The sequence below is a fragment of the Aotus nancymaae genome, unplaced genomic scaffold, assembly GCF_030222135.1.
Source record: "Aotus nancymaae isolate 86718 unplaced genomic scaffold, 86718_ANA_hifiasm-v0.15.2.pri h1tg000012l, whole genome shotgun sequence".
Classification (NCBI taxonomy): Eukaryota; Metazoa; Chordata; class Mammalia; order Primates; family Aotidae; genus Aotus; species Aotus nancymaae.
The window spans coordinates 21,940,627-21,953,483 of NW_026988423.1; the positions used below are offsets into that span (position 1 = coordinate 21,940,627).

At 47.1% G+C, this 12,857-nt stretch overlaps 1 protein-coding gene across 16 annotated transcripts in view; it reads left to right on the plus strand.

Moving 5' to 3' along the window:
• Positions 1-1,247: 1,247 nt before the first annotated feature.
• Positions 1,248-12,857, plus strand: part of CEP164 (centrosomal protein 164) — an 81,172-nt gene continuing 69,562 nt past the window's right edge. For 5 of the 16 annotated variants that reach the window (XM_012470416.3, XM_012470421.3, XM_012470425.3 and 2 more), the window contains exons 1-2: positions 1,393-1,554; positions 10,341-10,443. In XM_012470416.3, the coding sequence (XP_012325839.2) occupies positions 10,362-10,443 (82 nt within the window). In that variant the 5' untranslated portion in view covers positions 1,393-1,554; positions 10,341-10,361. Of the gene's footprint in view, positions 1,343-1,389; positions 1,555-10,340; positions 10,444-12,857 lie in introns of those variants that run through there. The other 11 variants (XM_012470418.3, XM_012470417.3, XM_012470420.3 and 8 more) reach the window with 7 other exon arrangements.

Sequence of the window (12,857 nt, forward strand, 5' to 3'; positions counted from 1 at the left end):
CTAATATATATATATATATTTTAAATAGAGACAGGGTCTTGTCATGTTGCCTAGGCTGGTCTTGAATTCTTGGGCTTAAGTGATCCTCCCACCTCAGCCTCCCAAAGTGATAGAATTACAGGTATGAGCCACCAGGCCCGGCTGATGGTTCTTGTTATCAGGCATTCGTGCCTGAGAACCCTCTCTTTATGGCCTTCCCTGGCTCTATTTGTCAGGGTTTTAACACAAATGACTCCTGATTTTGACAACTTTCACAAGGAATATATGCTCTGTATATTCTGTATATTCCAATAATCAGAGTTTCTCATTCTGAAATCAGCCTCTGAGTGGCGCTGGGACTAGTCTGAGTCGGATACATCTCTAGAACCTGTCAGAAGTGGCTTTAGGAGCTCGGTCTCACCATTTTCCTCTTTAACTAGCAGCGTCTCTATTTGTCTGTTTTTCAGTTTTCCCACTGATATTATGGCCAGAAACGTCTTTGCCCCTCTTAACTTCTCTAGGAGGTTGGCGACATACGAGAGAAAGGAAGATTTGCCCTCGTGCAAGCAAAACCAAAACTCTTTGGTATTATGTTAGTAGCAACGTTTCTGTCAGACAGGGTGTGTGGAGGAGCTACACATTGTGTCACTGTTTTTTTCTTCTTCAACAGACTCTTTAAAATAGTTATGACAGACATTACTATCCCCATCACGCAGGCATATTCAAACTGAACCCTGGGCTTTGGTGAAAAGATGGATAGCAGAAAATAGGTCTGACTCCTGGTCAGGTGCTCATTGGTTTAATCGAAGCACGGGAGAGCCATTTTTTTGGGGGATAGATGGGGCGTGGGGGCGTCTCCATTACCTTACATTCACATTTCTTTTGTTATTAAAGGGCCAATGGGTTGATTATTGATGACCACTGTATTATTCACCCCATGATCGTCCTCCTAACAAATCATCAATAAATTGCCTTAGATAATTCACGTTACTATAAATACTCTGAATAGTCCTTTTCTGTCCTGGCAGAAATCCTCACGTCTAAATTCGGGGTTCTCTTTTAACCTCTTGCGGATTCCCGTTTCTTGTCCTAAACTACACTCCCATCGTGCAACGGAAAACTGGCAGAGCTCACGCGTGCACAGACGGGACCTTGAGCCAATCCAGTGTCAGAGCTCTCACTCGGCGACCTATTGGCTCCGGCTGGAGGTGGGACTCTCAGTTGCTAGGCCGGTACCTTTTCCGGAAGTGTTTGTTGGGCGCTGTAGGGCAACACCCTGGCGTCCCTGGAAGCGGGGAGGGTGGCCGTCGGGTGGCACTGGCGGAGCTGCGCCTCGCCCGGAGCCTTTCTGGTTAGGGGATAGGTGAGGACATCCTCAAGGGAGGAGTTGGGCGGCGGGGAAGGGAGCGTGGCGGAGGAGCTGAGGCACGCTCGCGAGCCAACGAGCGGGTAGCGCCTGAGTGTGGGCGGGGACTGAGGGAAGACGTGAAAAACGGCCGACCGGGCTAGGGTGCCTCCGTTTGAAATCTTGGCGGCTCCTGAGCGGGCGACCGGACCCGGGCTGGGGTCTGGCGGGTGAGTGAGCAGCGGGTCGGGACGCGGGAGAGGGGCCCTGGGCACCTGGCTCTGGTTTGCTGTTCTGTTCCTCGTAGGCGAGTGAGGCCAGGCCTTCCGAAGCTTGCTGAGATACTTCTGTGGCAGGCTCCCCCGGGTCCAAATCCGGGGCTAGCCCAACCTTATGCCATCTTTTGGGAAAGTTGGAAAGCTTGTTTTTTCCTTTGCGGTGCCTCTACCTCTGGCAGCGCTTTCCTCACTTGGCTTCCGCGACTCCCTGTCGGTCGGTTCTCCTAACTCAGTCCTTTGCAGGAGAAAGCCCTCCCTTCTACTCAGCGCACTCCATCTCTTGCATTATCAGCTTTTCAGCATTGACTCCCCAAACTACTCATCAGCCAGACCGCTTTCCTGAGCTCAGACCTGCTACTGTCATCGTCAGCCTTCCTCGGTCCCTCGGATCTGTTCCTCCTCTTGTGTTTCTTATCTCAGTGAAAGGCTTCATTCACTCAGCCAAGTCTGCACCTGGGATTTATTCGTCTAATACAGACAGCAGACATTTGTCGGAAATGTCCTGTCTTCTAGGCAGTGTGGTAGGTGGGGCTGCCTCTTGGACGAAGCAAAGAAATGAACGGGTAATCATAGTGTTCTGGCTTTAGTGCTCTGATTTCCCTCCTCTCTCCTGAAGTTCAAGTCCTGTATTCTGCCTCTTAATTCCCCCAGAATCTGGCCCTTCTTTTCCACCCTCACAGCCACTGACTTAGTTCATAGCTTCTTGCTTGTGCTTTCAGGATAACTTCCTAAGTGGTATCTCTGCCTCAATTCTTGTCCTCCTGTAATTAGTTCTTAATGCAGCTATCAGAATAATTTATTTTAGAGACAGGGTCTTGCTATGTTGCCCAGGCTGGAGTGCAGTTGCTATTCACGGGTTTGACCCTGGCACACTGCAGCCTCAAACTCTTGCTCTCAAGCCATTCTGCCACCCCAGTCTCCTGAGTAGCTGGGACTACAGGCATGCACCACCATGCGTGGTTAGAATCATCTGTCTGACCTACAGATCTGATCATGCCAGTCTCCTTTGTGAAATTCTGTGATGGCCCTTCATCATTTACAGGATAGAGCCTCAGTTCTTCCATGTCCTTTGTAATATGCCCTTGCCTTTCCTTTTTTTTTTTCTTTCTTTCTTTTTTTCAAAGATGGGGTTTCACCATGATGGCCAGGCTGGTCTTGAGCTCCTGACCTCAGGTGATTCACCCACCTCGGCCTCCCAAAGTGCTGGGATTACAGGCGTGAGCCACCGTGCCCAGCTTGCCTTTCATTCTAGAGCTCTCTCTTGCCACTCCTCCCACTGTCCCTTGCACTCTGGTCATGTCAGAGTGATTAAGAGTTTGGGATTTGGAGTCAGACATGGATACCTCCATATTCTCTACTGTTTATTAGCTATTAAACCTTTTGCAGGTTTTTTTTTTTTTTTGAGACGAAGTTTCACTCTTGTTGCCCAGGCTAGAGTGCCATGGTGCGATCTCGGCTTACTGCAACCTCCGCCTCCCGGTTTCAAGCGATTCTCCTGCCTCAGCCTCCTGAATAGCTGAGATTACAGGCATGTGCCGCCACACTTGGTTAATTTTTGTATTATTAGTAGAGCGATACTCCATCTAAAAAAAAAAGTAATTAATGTCTGAATGGCCTTAACTTATATTCCCTGGTGCTGGATATGTCCTTTGGAGAAATGTAGAATAAGGCCTTTAAATATGTGAATAGCAATAATAATAATGTAATGTCTAACACTTATTGAGATCTTTTTTTTTTTTTTTTTTTTTGGAGACGGAGTTTCGCTCTTGTTACCCAGGCTGGAGTGCAATGGCGCGATCTTGGCACACCGCAACCTCCACCTCCCGGGTTCAGGCAATTCTCCTGCCTCAGCCTCCTGAGTAGCTGGGATTACAGGCACGCGCCACCATGCTCAGCTAATTTTTTGCATTTTTTTTTTTTAGTAGAGACGGGGTTTCACCATGTTGGCCAGGATGGTCTCGATCTCTTGACCTAGTGATCCACCCGCCTCGGCCTCCCAAAGTGCTGGGATTACAGGCGTGAGCCACCGCGCCCGGCCTTATTGAGATCTTAATATATTTTAAGCGCTTTACATGTGTTGAATCATATAAGCCTCACAACACTTTGCGATGGGCAGTGTTATTACTCTCATTTTATAGATGAGAAAACTGAGGCTGCCCAGCTAGTAAGAGGCAGAGCTGGGATTCAAAGCCAAGAATGTTCTAAAACGTTTGCTCATTACCACTTCGTAATGAATTTTCACATCTTCCACCTTCTCCCCAGTTCCTTCTCCAGTCAGTCTTTTCTGTGGTCAACCTTCTTTATAATTGTTGGAGCAAGGTGGAAGAAATAAATATGCAGGGAACCCTTATTATGCCTCTAAGTGTATATTCTCTGTTAGCGTGCAGATGTGCAAAACTCTAGCAAGGTAGCCACAATATTGAGGGACCGGGAAACAATGATATATATTGAATGGAAGGGAACTGGGCATACTTAGCTTACTTTAGCTAGAGAATCCTGGGGTGCCCCCCAATTGAGCAGAAGGCAGAACCTGAAATATCAGGGAACATTTCTTAGCAACGGATTATTGGCTTACTATTAGAAAGACCTTCTAATAGTTAAGAATTATCTAACTATGGAATTGACAATAGAATCAGTAGTACTAGCTAAATGTATGTAACATTTTCCGTATACAGGGATTGTGCTAGGCACTTTATAAGTGTTTCATTTTACCCTCAGACTTTTGACATAGATTATCATGATTGAATTATACACATAAGGTTATTGAGGCTGAGAGTGGTGAAGCACCTTGCCTAAGGTCATACAGCTGGTAAATGAGAGAGCTGGGATTTGAATCCAGGTCTTCTGTCCCCAAAGCTGGTGCTTTGACCACTATGCTGTCTGTCACTTAAAGCACAGAGAGGAAAATTTTAGCATGGGAAGGAAGGTGGACCAAAGCTACTGAGATTGCTTGTGTGTTTTTTTTTTCTCAGATAGGGTCTCACTCTGTTGCCCAGGCTGGAGTATGGTGGTGTGATCATAGCTCACTGTAGCTTTGAACTCCTGGACTCAGGTGATCCTCTCGCCTCAGCCTCCCCACTTTACACTGTTTATGTAACTCTGTCTTCTTTTCCATCTGGTCAGATAGCTCCTGCCTCAGCCTTCTGAGTGGCTGGGACCACAGGTGCACACCACCATGCCTGGCTAATTTTTTTTTGTGTGTGGAGATAGGGTCTCACTATATTGCCCAGGCTGGTTTTGACCTTCTAGGCTCAAGTGATCCTAGGCTTCCGTCCCCCAAATAGTTGGAATTACAGTTAGTGAGCTACCACACCTGGCCTATTCCTTGGTTTTATATTTGCAGTTTCTAGCAGTAACAGCTCCAACAGCTTACATAGGCTTATTTTAGGCTTTGTTGGAAAATTCCAGAGGAGGAGGCATGGCCCTCAGAAGCTTGTGGTTTAACAGGAGAGGTAGAACACATTTTCATGAAAAAAGTAATATTGAGAGAAATCTGCCTGTGAACACTTGAGAATTATGAGCTTAGTGCTAAGGTAGTTCTGGGTTGCCCGGAGAGGATGAGGTTGGCTGGGAAGGCTTCCTGGAGGAAATGTGTGAGCCACTCCTTTTTTGTCTGATTCAGAGATTGGTAAGAGATACATGAGTGCAGTTGGATGACCCCTCCCAACTCTGTGGCTCACAGAAGGTCTCAGGCTAGGCAGCAAGTAGATCTCATGGGTTTCATCTGACCTGTTGGTAACTGCTATGTAGCGAACAATGTTTAGGGTTCTGAGGTCATGTCTAGGGTGCCATGATTGACTAGTGATGTCCCTCACAATTTTAGGCCTGGAGGAAAATATTAGGACATGTTCCATTTATTTGGCATGGCAGATCTAAGGGCTTCATTCTTATTTATTTATTTTAGAGACAGGGTCTCAGTCTGTCACCCAGGCTGGAGTGCAGTGGTGTTATCATAGCCCACTATAGCCTTGAACTCCTGGGCTCAAGGGATCCTCCCATCTGAGCCCCTGCAAGTAACTGGGACTATGGGTGTGTGTCACCATGCATGGCTGGTGTTTTAAATTTTTTGGGTAGACAGGGTCTCACTGTGTTCACCAAGCTAGTTTCAAACTCCTGGCTTTAAGCGATCCTCCTGCCTCAGCCTCCCAAAGCCCTGTTATTACAGGTCTGAGCCACGGTGCCTGGCCCAAGGGCTGCATTCTTAGACTTATCCTCTCTGTTACCACTCCAACTCAGGTTACCATTGCGTGTCACCTAACCTAGCTCGTGGTTTTTTACCTTATCTCTCTCACAGACCTGATTTTCTTCTTTCCAATCTGGTCTTTGCTTTAGGGTACTCCTAGTAGCTTCTGGAGTAAATTTTCAAAATATGTATCTGGAAAAACCATTTCCTGGCTTTCACTTCTCTTTTTTGAGACAGGGTCTTTCTCTGTCACTGAGTCTGGAGTACAGTGGCACGATCAAGGCCCACTGTAGCCTTGACCACCTGGGCTCAAGCGATCTTCCCACCTCAGTCTTCCATGTAGCTGGGACTACAGGTATATACTACCACCCCTGGCTAATTTTTAAATTTTTTTGTACAGGGTGGGACAGGGTCTTATTGTGTTGCTCAGGGTGATCTTGAACGCCCGAGCTCAAGTGATCCTCCCACCTTGGCCTCCCAAAGTGCTGAGATTACAGGCGTGAGCCACCGTGCCTGGCCCCGAGACAGGGTCTTATTATGTTGCTCAGGGTGGTCTCGAACTCCCGGGCTCAAGTGATCCTCCCACCTTGGCCTCCCAAAGTGCTGAGATTACAGGCATTAGCCACTGTGCCCAGCCCTAGTTCTCTTATGGTAAAGGCCAACTCTGCATGGCCTGGCTCCCACTGGCCTCCCCAGCATCGTCTCCAACTGTCCTGCTTCTTGCCTAGTGTTGCCTTCTGCTGAAGGACTTTTGCATATGTCTGTAAGAACATGCTTTCCTTTGCTCTTTGTCTAGTGAATACCTACTCATCCTTTGGTTTTCAGTGTAGGCATCATCTAAATCAGGCTTATTTTCTTCAGAGCACTTCCCTTGGTTCTAATTATACATTTCTCTGTGACTGATTGGTTTGTCTCCCTCCCTTCCCAGACTGTAGCTCAAGAGTAGCAGCAGCTGAATCTGTTTTTAATCATGATTGCATCTCTAGCACCTAGAAATAAATGCACGTGGTAGGTGCCTGATAAATATTCCTCAAATGAGTAGATGATCTTTAGTAGTCATCCTGCTACTACATATAGACAAATAGATATGACTTCTCTTCCCATGTTCCATTTTTCTGCAACTCCTTGCCATTTTAGACCTGTCCTTGCCCACATTTTTTCTAGAGCCAGCTAAGGCAAGGAAAGAAGGTAGAATACAACCCACCTATATTTTAATTTTTTTCTGGAAGAACATTTATTTAAATTTGATGATCTATTAATTCAGATTTTCCAGAGTTTTCCTGATGTTTTAATAGTTAAATATATCACATGGCACGGTGGCTCATGCCTGTAATTCCAGCACTTTGGGAGGCCAAGGCCAGTAGATCATCTGAAGTCAGGAGTTCGAGACCAGCCTAGCCAACGTGGTGAAATCCCATTTCTACTAAAAATCCAAAAATTAGCCAGACATGGTGGTGAGTGCCTGTAATCCCAACTACTAGGGAGGCTGAGGCGAGAGAATAGCTTGAACCCAGGAAACAGGTTGCAGTGAGCCTCTCTCTGCACTCCAGCCTGGGTGACAAGAGTGACACTCTTCAAAAAAAAAAAGGTAAATATAGATCATTATGTATATAGCAAATTAGTCTTTTTGCCATGCAGACAGAGACTATCTGTCCTGTGCTTTCTGGAGATGGGATGTATGGGATAACATTTCTCAAATGCAGAATTTCTGAGGTAGTTAAGACAGTCCCTTGTATAGAGCACACACGCTTAAGAAGTGCCTGTTCACTCTAATGTTCAGGCCATTGTCGGGCCCTACCTGCCCGTGGATCCTTTCCTTTTCTCTTCTTCTCTCCTAAGAGGATTAAAGTTTCAGGTGACTCTGTAAGCCACCAGGCAGTGGGCCCCATCTGCCACCCTGGTTCCTGGTCCTTTTCTGCTCAGCTTTTTAGAGTCAACAGTGGTCAGGCCTCCGTCGTCTCTGGCTGTGTGTGTAGCACAGTTGGCCGTCATGTCTGCAGGACGTTGCCGGTTCTTCTGAGGGTTGGGAGCACATTCTCACTTCAGCTTTTGTACTGCCAAAAGAAGCCCTTTTCCTTTGGTGTTTTCTTCCTGCTAGAAGGTGGCATGGTGGGAATGAGAGGGGCAGAAGCTGGCTCCCTTTTTGTTCAGTGCACTGACAAAGGAAACCCTGTCTTGTGAGTCCTAAGGCAGGACTCCTCTGTTGCCCACCTCTCAGCTGTTGCGGTACAGAGAGCGGTCCACAGTAAACGGTCCCTGATGGATCCTTTGTTGCTTGTCAGGAGTCTCTAGGAACCTTGGAATAGATTCACAGTCTCCAGATCCAGCCATTTCCTGAACACTCTTTCCAGGCCAGATCCTGACCTTTTTAATGGCTGGGTCTTTCTGCTTGAAGAGGGCTGTTTCATCCTTGCTGCTCCAGGAGGAACAGTGGCAGCTTCTGAGGAAGTGGGGACTGGAGAGGTCAGGACTTGTGGCTCCAGACTCCTGTTGGTGACACCTGGTGTGGCCAACTCCTCTGCAGGTTGGGGAGGTGCTCTGAGCAGGGCTGTGTGCAACAGCAGTTTTCCAGGTGGCCTACCTCATCAGGCTGCAGCATGGGAGCTTCCATGGGGAGACTTGGTGGAAATTGGGGTCTTGAGGTAGGGGTGGGAAGAGTGGAGCAATTCTACAAGTGCACCAGCTTGTCAGTGAAGAATTTGGAACCGCCCCATCCCTGGAGCTAGAAACCTTGGATTCAAGCTGGACTCCTGTCTTAGCTTGGGCTGCCATAACACAATACCTTAGACTCGGGGGCTCAAACAACAGACAGCTCTTTTCTTATAGTTCTGGAAGCTAGAAGGCCCAGATCAAGGTCCGTTCCTGGTTCCTGCCTTGAAGACAGCTGCCTTCTTGCTGTGTCCTCAGATAGTAGAGAGAGAGCTCTAAGCTGGCCGCGGTGACTTACACCTGTAATCCCAGCACTTTGGGAGGCCAAGGCGGGCAGATCACAAGGTCAGGAGTTCGAGACCAGCCTGGCCAATATGGTGAAACCCCCGTCTCTATTAAAAATACAAAAATTAGCTGGACATGGTAGCACATGCCTGTAGTCCCAGCTACTTGGGAGGCTGAGGCAGGACAATTGCTTGAACCTAGGAGGCGAAGGTTGCAGTGAGCCAAGATTGCACCACTGCACTTCAGCCTGGGTGACAGAGTGAGACTCCATCTCAAAAAAAAAAAAAAAATAGCGAGAACTCTAAGCCACCAGGCAGTGGGCCCCATCTGCCGCCCTGGTTCCTGGTCCTTTCTCTCCATCTCCTTTTAATCCTATCAGGCCATTTAGCCTTAATGATCTCATTTAACCTTAATTACCTCCTAAAGATCCAGTCACATTGTGGATTAGGGCTTCAATATGTGAGTTTTTTCCACTATGAGAGGCTGAGATGGGAGGATCGCTTGCATCCAGGAGTTCAATACCAGCCTGGGCAACATAGTCTCTTGCACCCAGGAGTTCAAGACCAGCCTGGGCAACATAATGAGACACCATCTCTGTAGAAAAGAAAAAAGTAAAGTATTTGCATATGTAAATTTTGGAGGGATGTAGTTCCTTTCTACTCTTTCCCCCATATCCAGGTCCTATTAAGCTTAATGTCACTGGGTCCATTCTCTCTGTCCATCTCCATTCCCTTGCTTCTGCTCTAGTTAAAGCCCTCATCATCTTTCCCCTGGGCAGCAGCCTTCTCGGGTGGTTTTCCTGACACCAGTCTCTAATTTCTCTAATCCAACCATGCCAGTCCTGCCAGAGTTCTTGTCCTAAAAAAAGGCCACCCTGTGATAGTTTGTTTCACCAGAGCCCTCAGTGACTCCCCTCTGTTGTAGGACAGAGCGGAGGCTCTTTAGCACAGTCTGCAAGGCTCTCTGTGATCAGCCCGTCACACATGGTGGTATCTGCACTCTGGAACACTTGTCTGCACATGATGCTCCCTCTGTCTAGAATGCCTTGTCAGCCTGCCTTCATTTCTTTGGGGGAATTTTTTGCTCTTTTTCTTAGTACTCCCAGAACAGGAATTTTTTTTTTTCCTTCTGCCTTCACTACTCTTGAGGTTATTCCCTCTACTGGATTGTAAGCTTCCTAAAGGCATTTTGGATTTGAATCGGGACATCCAGATAGGGATACGTGTTGAGATGGGGGTGTGCCACGGAGGTGTGCTGGTGTATGGGGGGTCTGTGTGCTGCTGGTTATTATGGTGTCCCTAGGATTTTCTACTTGGTGATTCTGTATTGTAATTGCTTCTTCTAATCTGGGGGAGATATAAAGTCAAACCCTTGACAGAGCCAGGCTGGAAGGTCTTTTGTGGTTCACCAGTGTTCATCAAGCCTTTAGGAGACCATGTGCAGAGGCTGTGAGCCTTGAGTTGTTGGTTTCACCCTCCACTATACCTGGTGCCTGGAAAGGCCCTGGCCAAATTGGTGTGCAGGGTCTGGTTTGACCCAGATGCTCCATGACCCAGTGCCAACTTTTCCCTGATAAGCTTGGTCACTAATTTCTCTTTTGGTGGGGGTCTCTGGGATCTAGGTGTTAGAGCCCAGACGAGTCATGGCTGGACAACCCCTCTGCATAGGAGATCAGCTGGTTCTGGAGGAAGATTATGATGAGACCTACATTCCTAGTGAGCAAGGTAACAGGTTTGGGAAGAGACCTGTGGTGTATTGTGTTTGTTTTTTGAGGACAGGGATTATGTTTGGTTTATTTTTCTTCTTTCAGTGCAAAGTATGGAACATGTACAGAGTTGCTTAGTATATTTGGGTTAGATCAGATGTGAGCCTACCTTGGCCTCTTGCCTGTTTTTTTATTTTTATTTTTGAGATGGAGGCTTGCTCTGTCACTTGACCTTTTGATCCGCCTGCCTTGGTCTCCGAAAGTGCTGGGATTCAGGCATGAGCCACTGCACCTGGCTTTTTTTTTTTCTTATAAATAGTTTCACTTTATTGTCCAGGCTGGAATGCAGTGGCGTGATCTCAGCTCACTGTAGCCTCCAGGTTCAAGTGATACTTCTGTCTCAGACTCCTGAGTAGCTGGGACTACAGGTGCATGCAACCACGTCCAGCTAATTTTTGTATTTTTAGCAGCAACAGGGTTTCACCATATTGGTCAGGCTGCTCTTGAACTCCTGACCTCAGGTGATCCACCTGCCTCAGCCTTCCAAAGTGCTGGGATTACAGGCGTAGGCCACTTGCCCAGCCATGATCTATTTCTTAAATTTGTATACGTTTGGTTGCTGTCGTAAATGGAGTAAAGGTTTTTCTGAGGATGTTTGTAAAAACTGTCTTCTGCTTAGTCCAGATGTGGGCATTCTAACTGCAAGCCACCATTTTCCCTTCCTGGGCTATCTCAGTAGCTTCCTAATTATCCTTACTGTTTATAAAGCAGATCACCTCAGTGCTGTGCTTTTAGTCCCCCCACCCCCAATATCCTCAACACCCTTGATAGGATTGCAGGGCTCTGTGACCTGGCTCTCTCTACCAGTCACACTGGCCTGTTTTTTTTTTTTTTGAGACCAGTTTTCACTCTGTCACTCAGACTGGAGTCTGGAGTGCAGTGGCATGAACTTGGCTCACTGAAGCCTTGACCTCTTGGGCTCCAACGATTCTCCCACCTCAGCCTCCCAAGTAGCTGGGACCACAGGTGCATGCCATCAGGCCTGGCTAATTTTTGTATTTTGTTTGTAGAGATGGGGTCTTTCCATGTTGCCCAGGGTGGTCTTGAACTCCTGGGCTTAAGCAGTCCACCCACCTCAGTCTCCCAAGGTGCTGGGATTACAGGTGTGCATCACCATGCCTGGCTACACTGACTTTCTGAGAGTCCCTAGAGCTGCTGGTTGTCACAGATCTTTTGCACCTGCTTTTCTGCCTGAATGCTCTTTCTTCAGTGCTCTGCATGGCTGGCTCCTTTAGCTTGCGCAGGTTTCAGTTAACTGTCAACATTGCTGAGAGGCATTCCTTGACCATCCTTTCTAAAGGAGTGCACTTCTACCCTGACGTTCTCTAGCTCATACCTCATTTACTTCCCTCATTGCATTTATCAGAAACTTTAATTTTTTTATATTTATCTGTTTACTTCATTGCTGGCTGTCTCTTCTACTAGAATGTAAGCTCCATAATGGCAGTGACTAATTTTTTTCTTATGGCTCATAGTGACTGGTACATAGGAGTCACTCAAAAATATTTGTGAAAAATGAATAAATTAGTCTCTGACCAATCAAGTTCCAACCAGTCCTTTGAAAAAATATTTTTTCTTTCCTAGTTCCACGTATGTCAACCTTCAAATTCCACACTGTGGTGGCTCATTGGTGATGCCCTTCTGGCCTAGGCTATTACCAGCTTAAGCACTGATGTCATTTGAGTATTTATTTAATCATTTCTGGGGGTACTAGTGACATGTTCCAATGGTTATCTTTTTTTTCCTGTACATGAGATAGCTTTTTTTTTTTTTGGACAGGATTTCATTCTTGTTGCCCAGGTTGGAGAGCAATGGCGGGATCTCAGCTCACAGCAATGACCACTTCCTAGGCTCAAGCGATTCTCCTGCTTCAGCCTCCCTAGTAGCTGGGACTATAGGCACATGCCACCATGTCTGGCTAATTTTTTTATTTTTTATAAAGGCAGGGTTTCTCCATGTTGCCCAAGCTGATCTTAAAATCCAGAGCTCAAGTGATCTCTGCCAGCCTTGGCCTCCCAAGGTGCTGGGATTACAGGCATGAACCATCACGCCTGTTTTGAGATAGCTCTTAAGTCAGTACATATGTCTCCCCTGTTCCTTCAGTTCTGTGGCAAAAGAGCTTTTTTTTTTTTTGGAGACGGAGTTTTGCTCTTGTTACCCAGGTTGGAGTGCAATGGCGCTATCTCGGCTTACTGCAACCTCTGCCTCCCGGGTTCAGGCAATCCTCCTGCCTCAGCCTCCTGAGTAGCTGGGATTACAGGCACGCACCACCGTGCCCAGCTAATTTTTTGTATTTTTAGTAGAGACGGGGTTTCACCATGTTGACCAGGATGGTCTCGATCTCTTGACCTCGTGATCCGCCCGCCTCGGCCT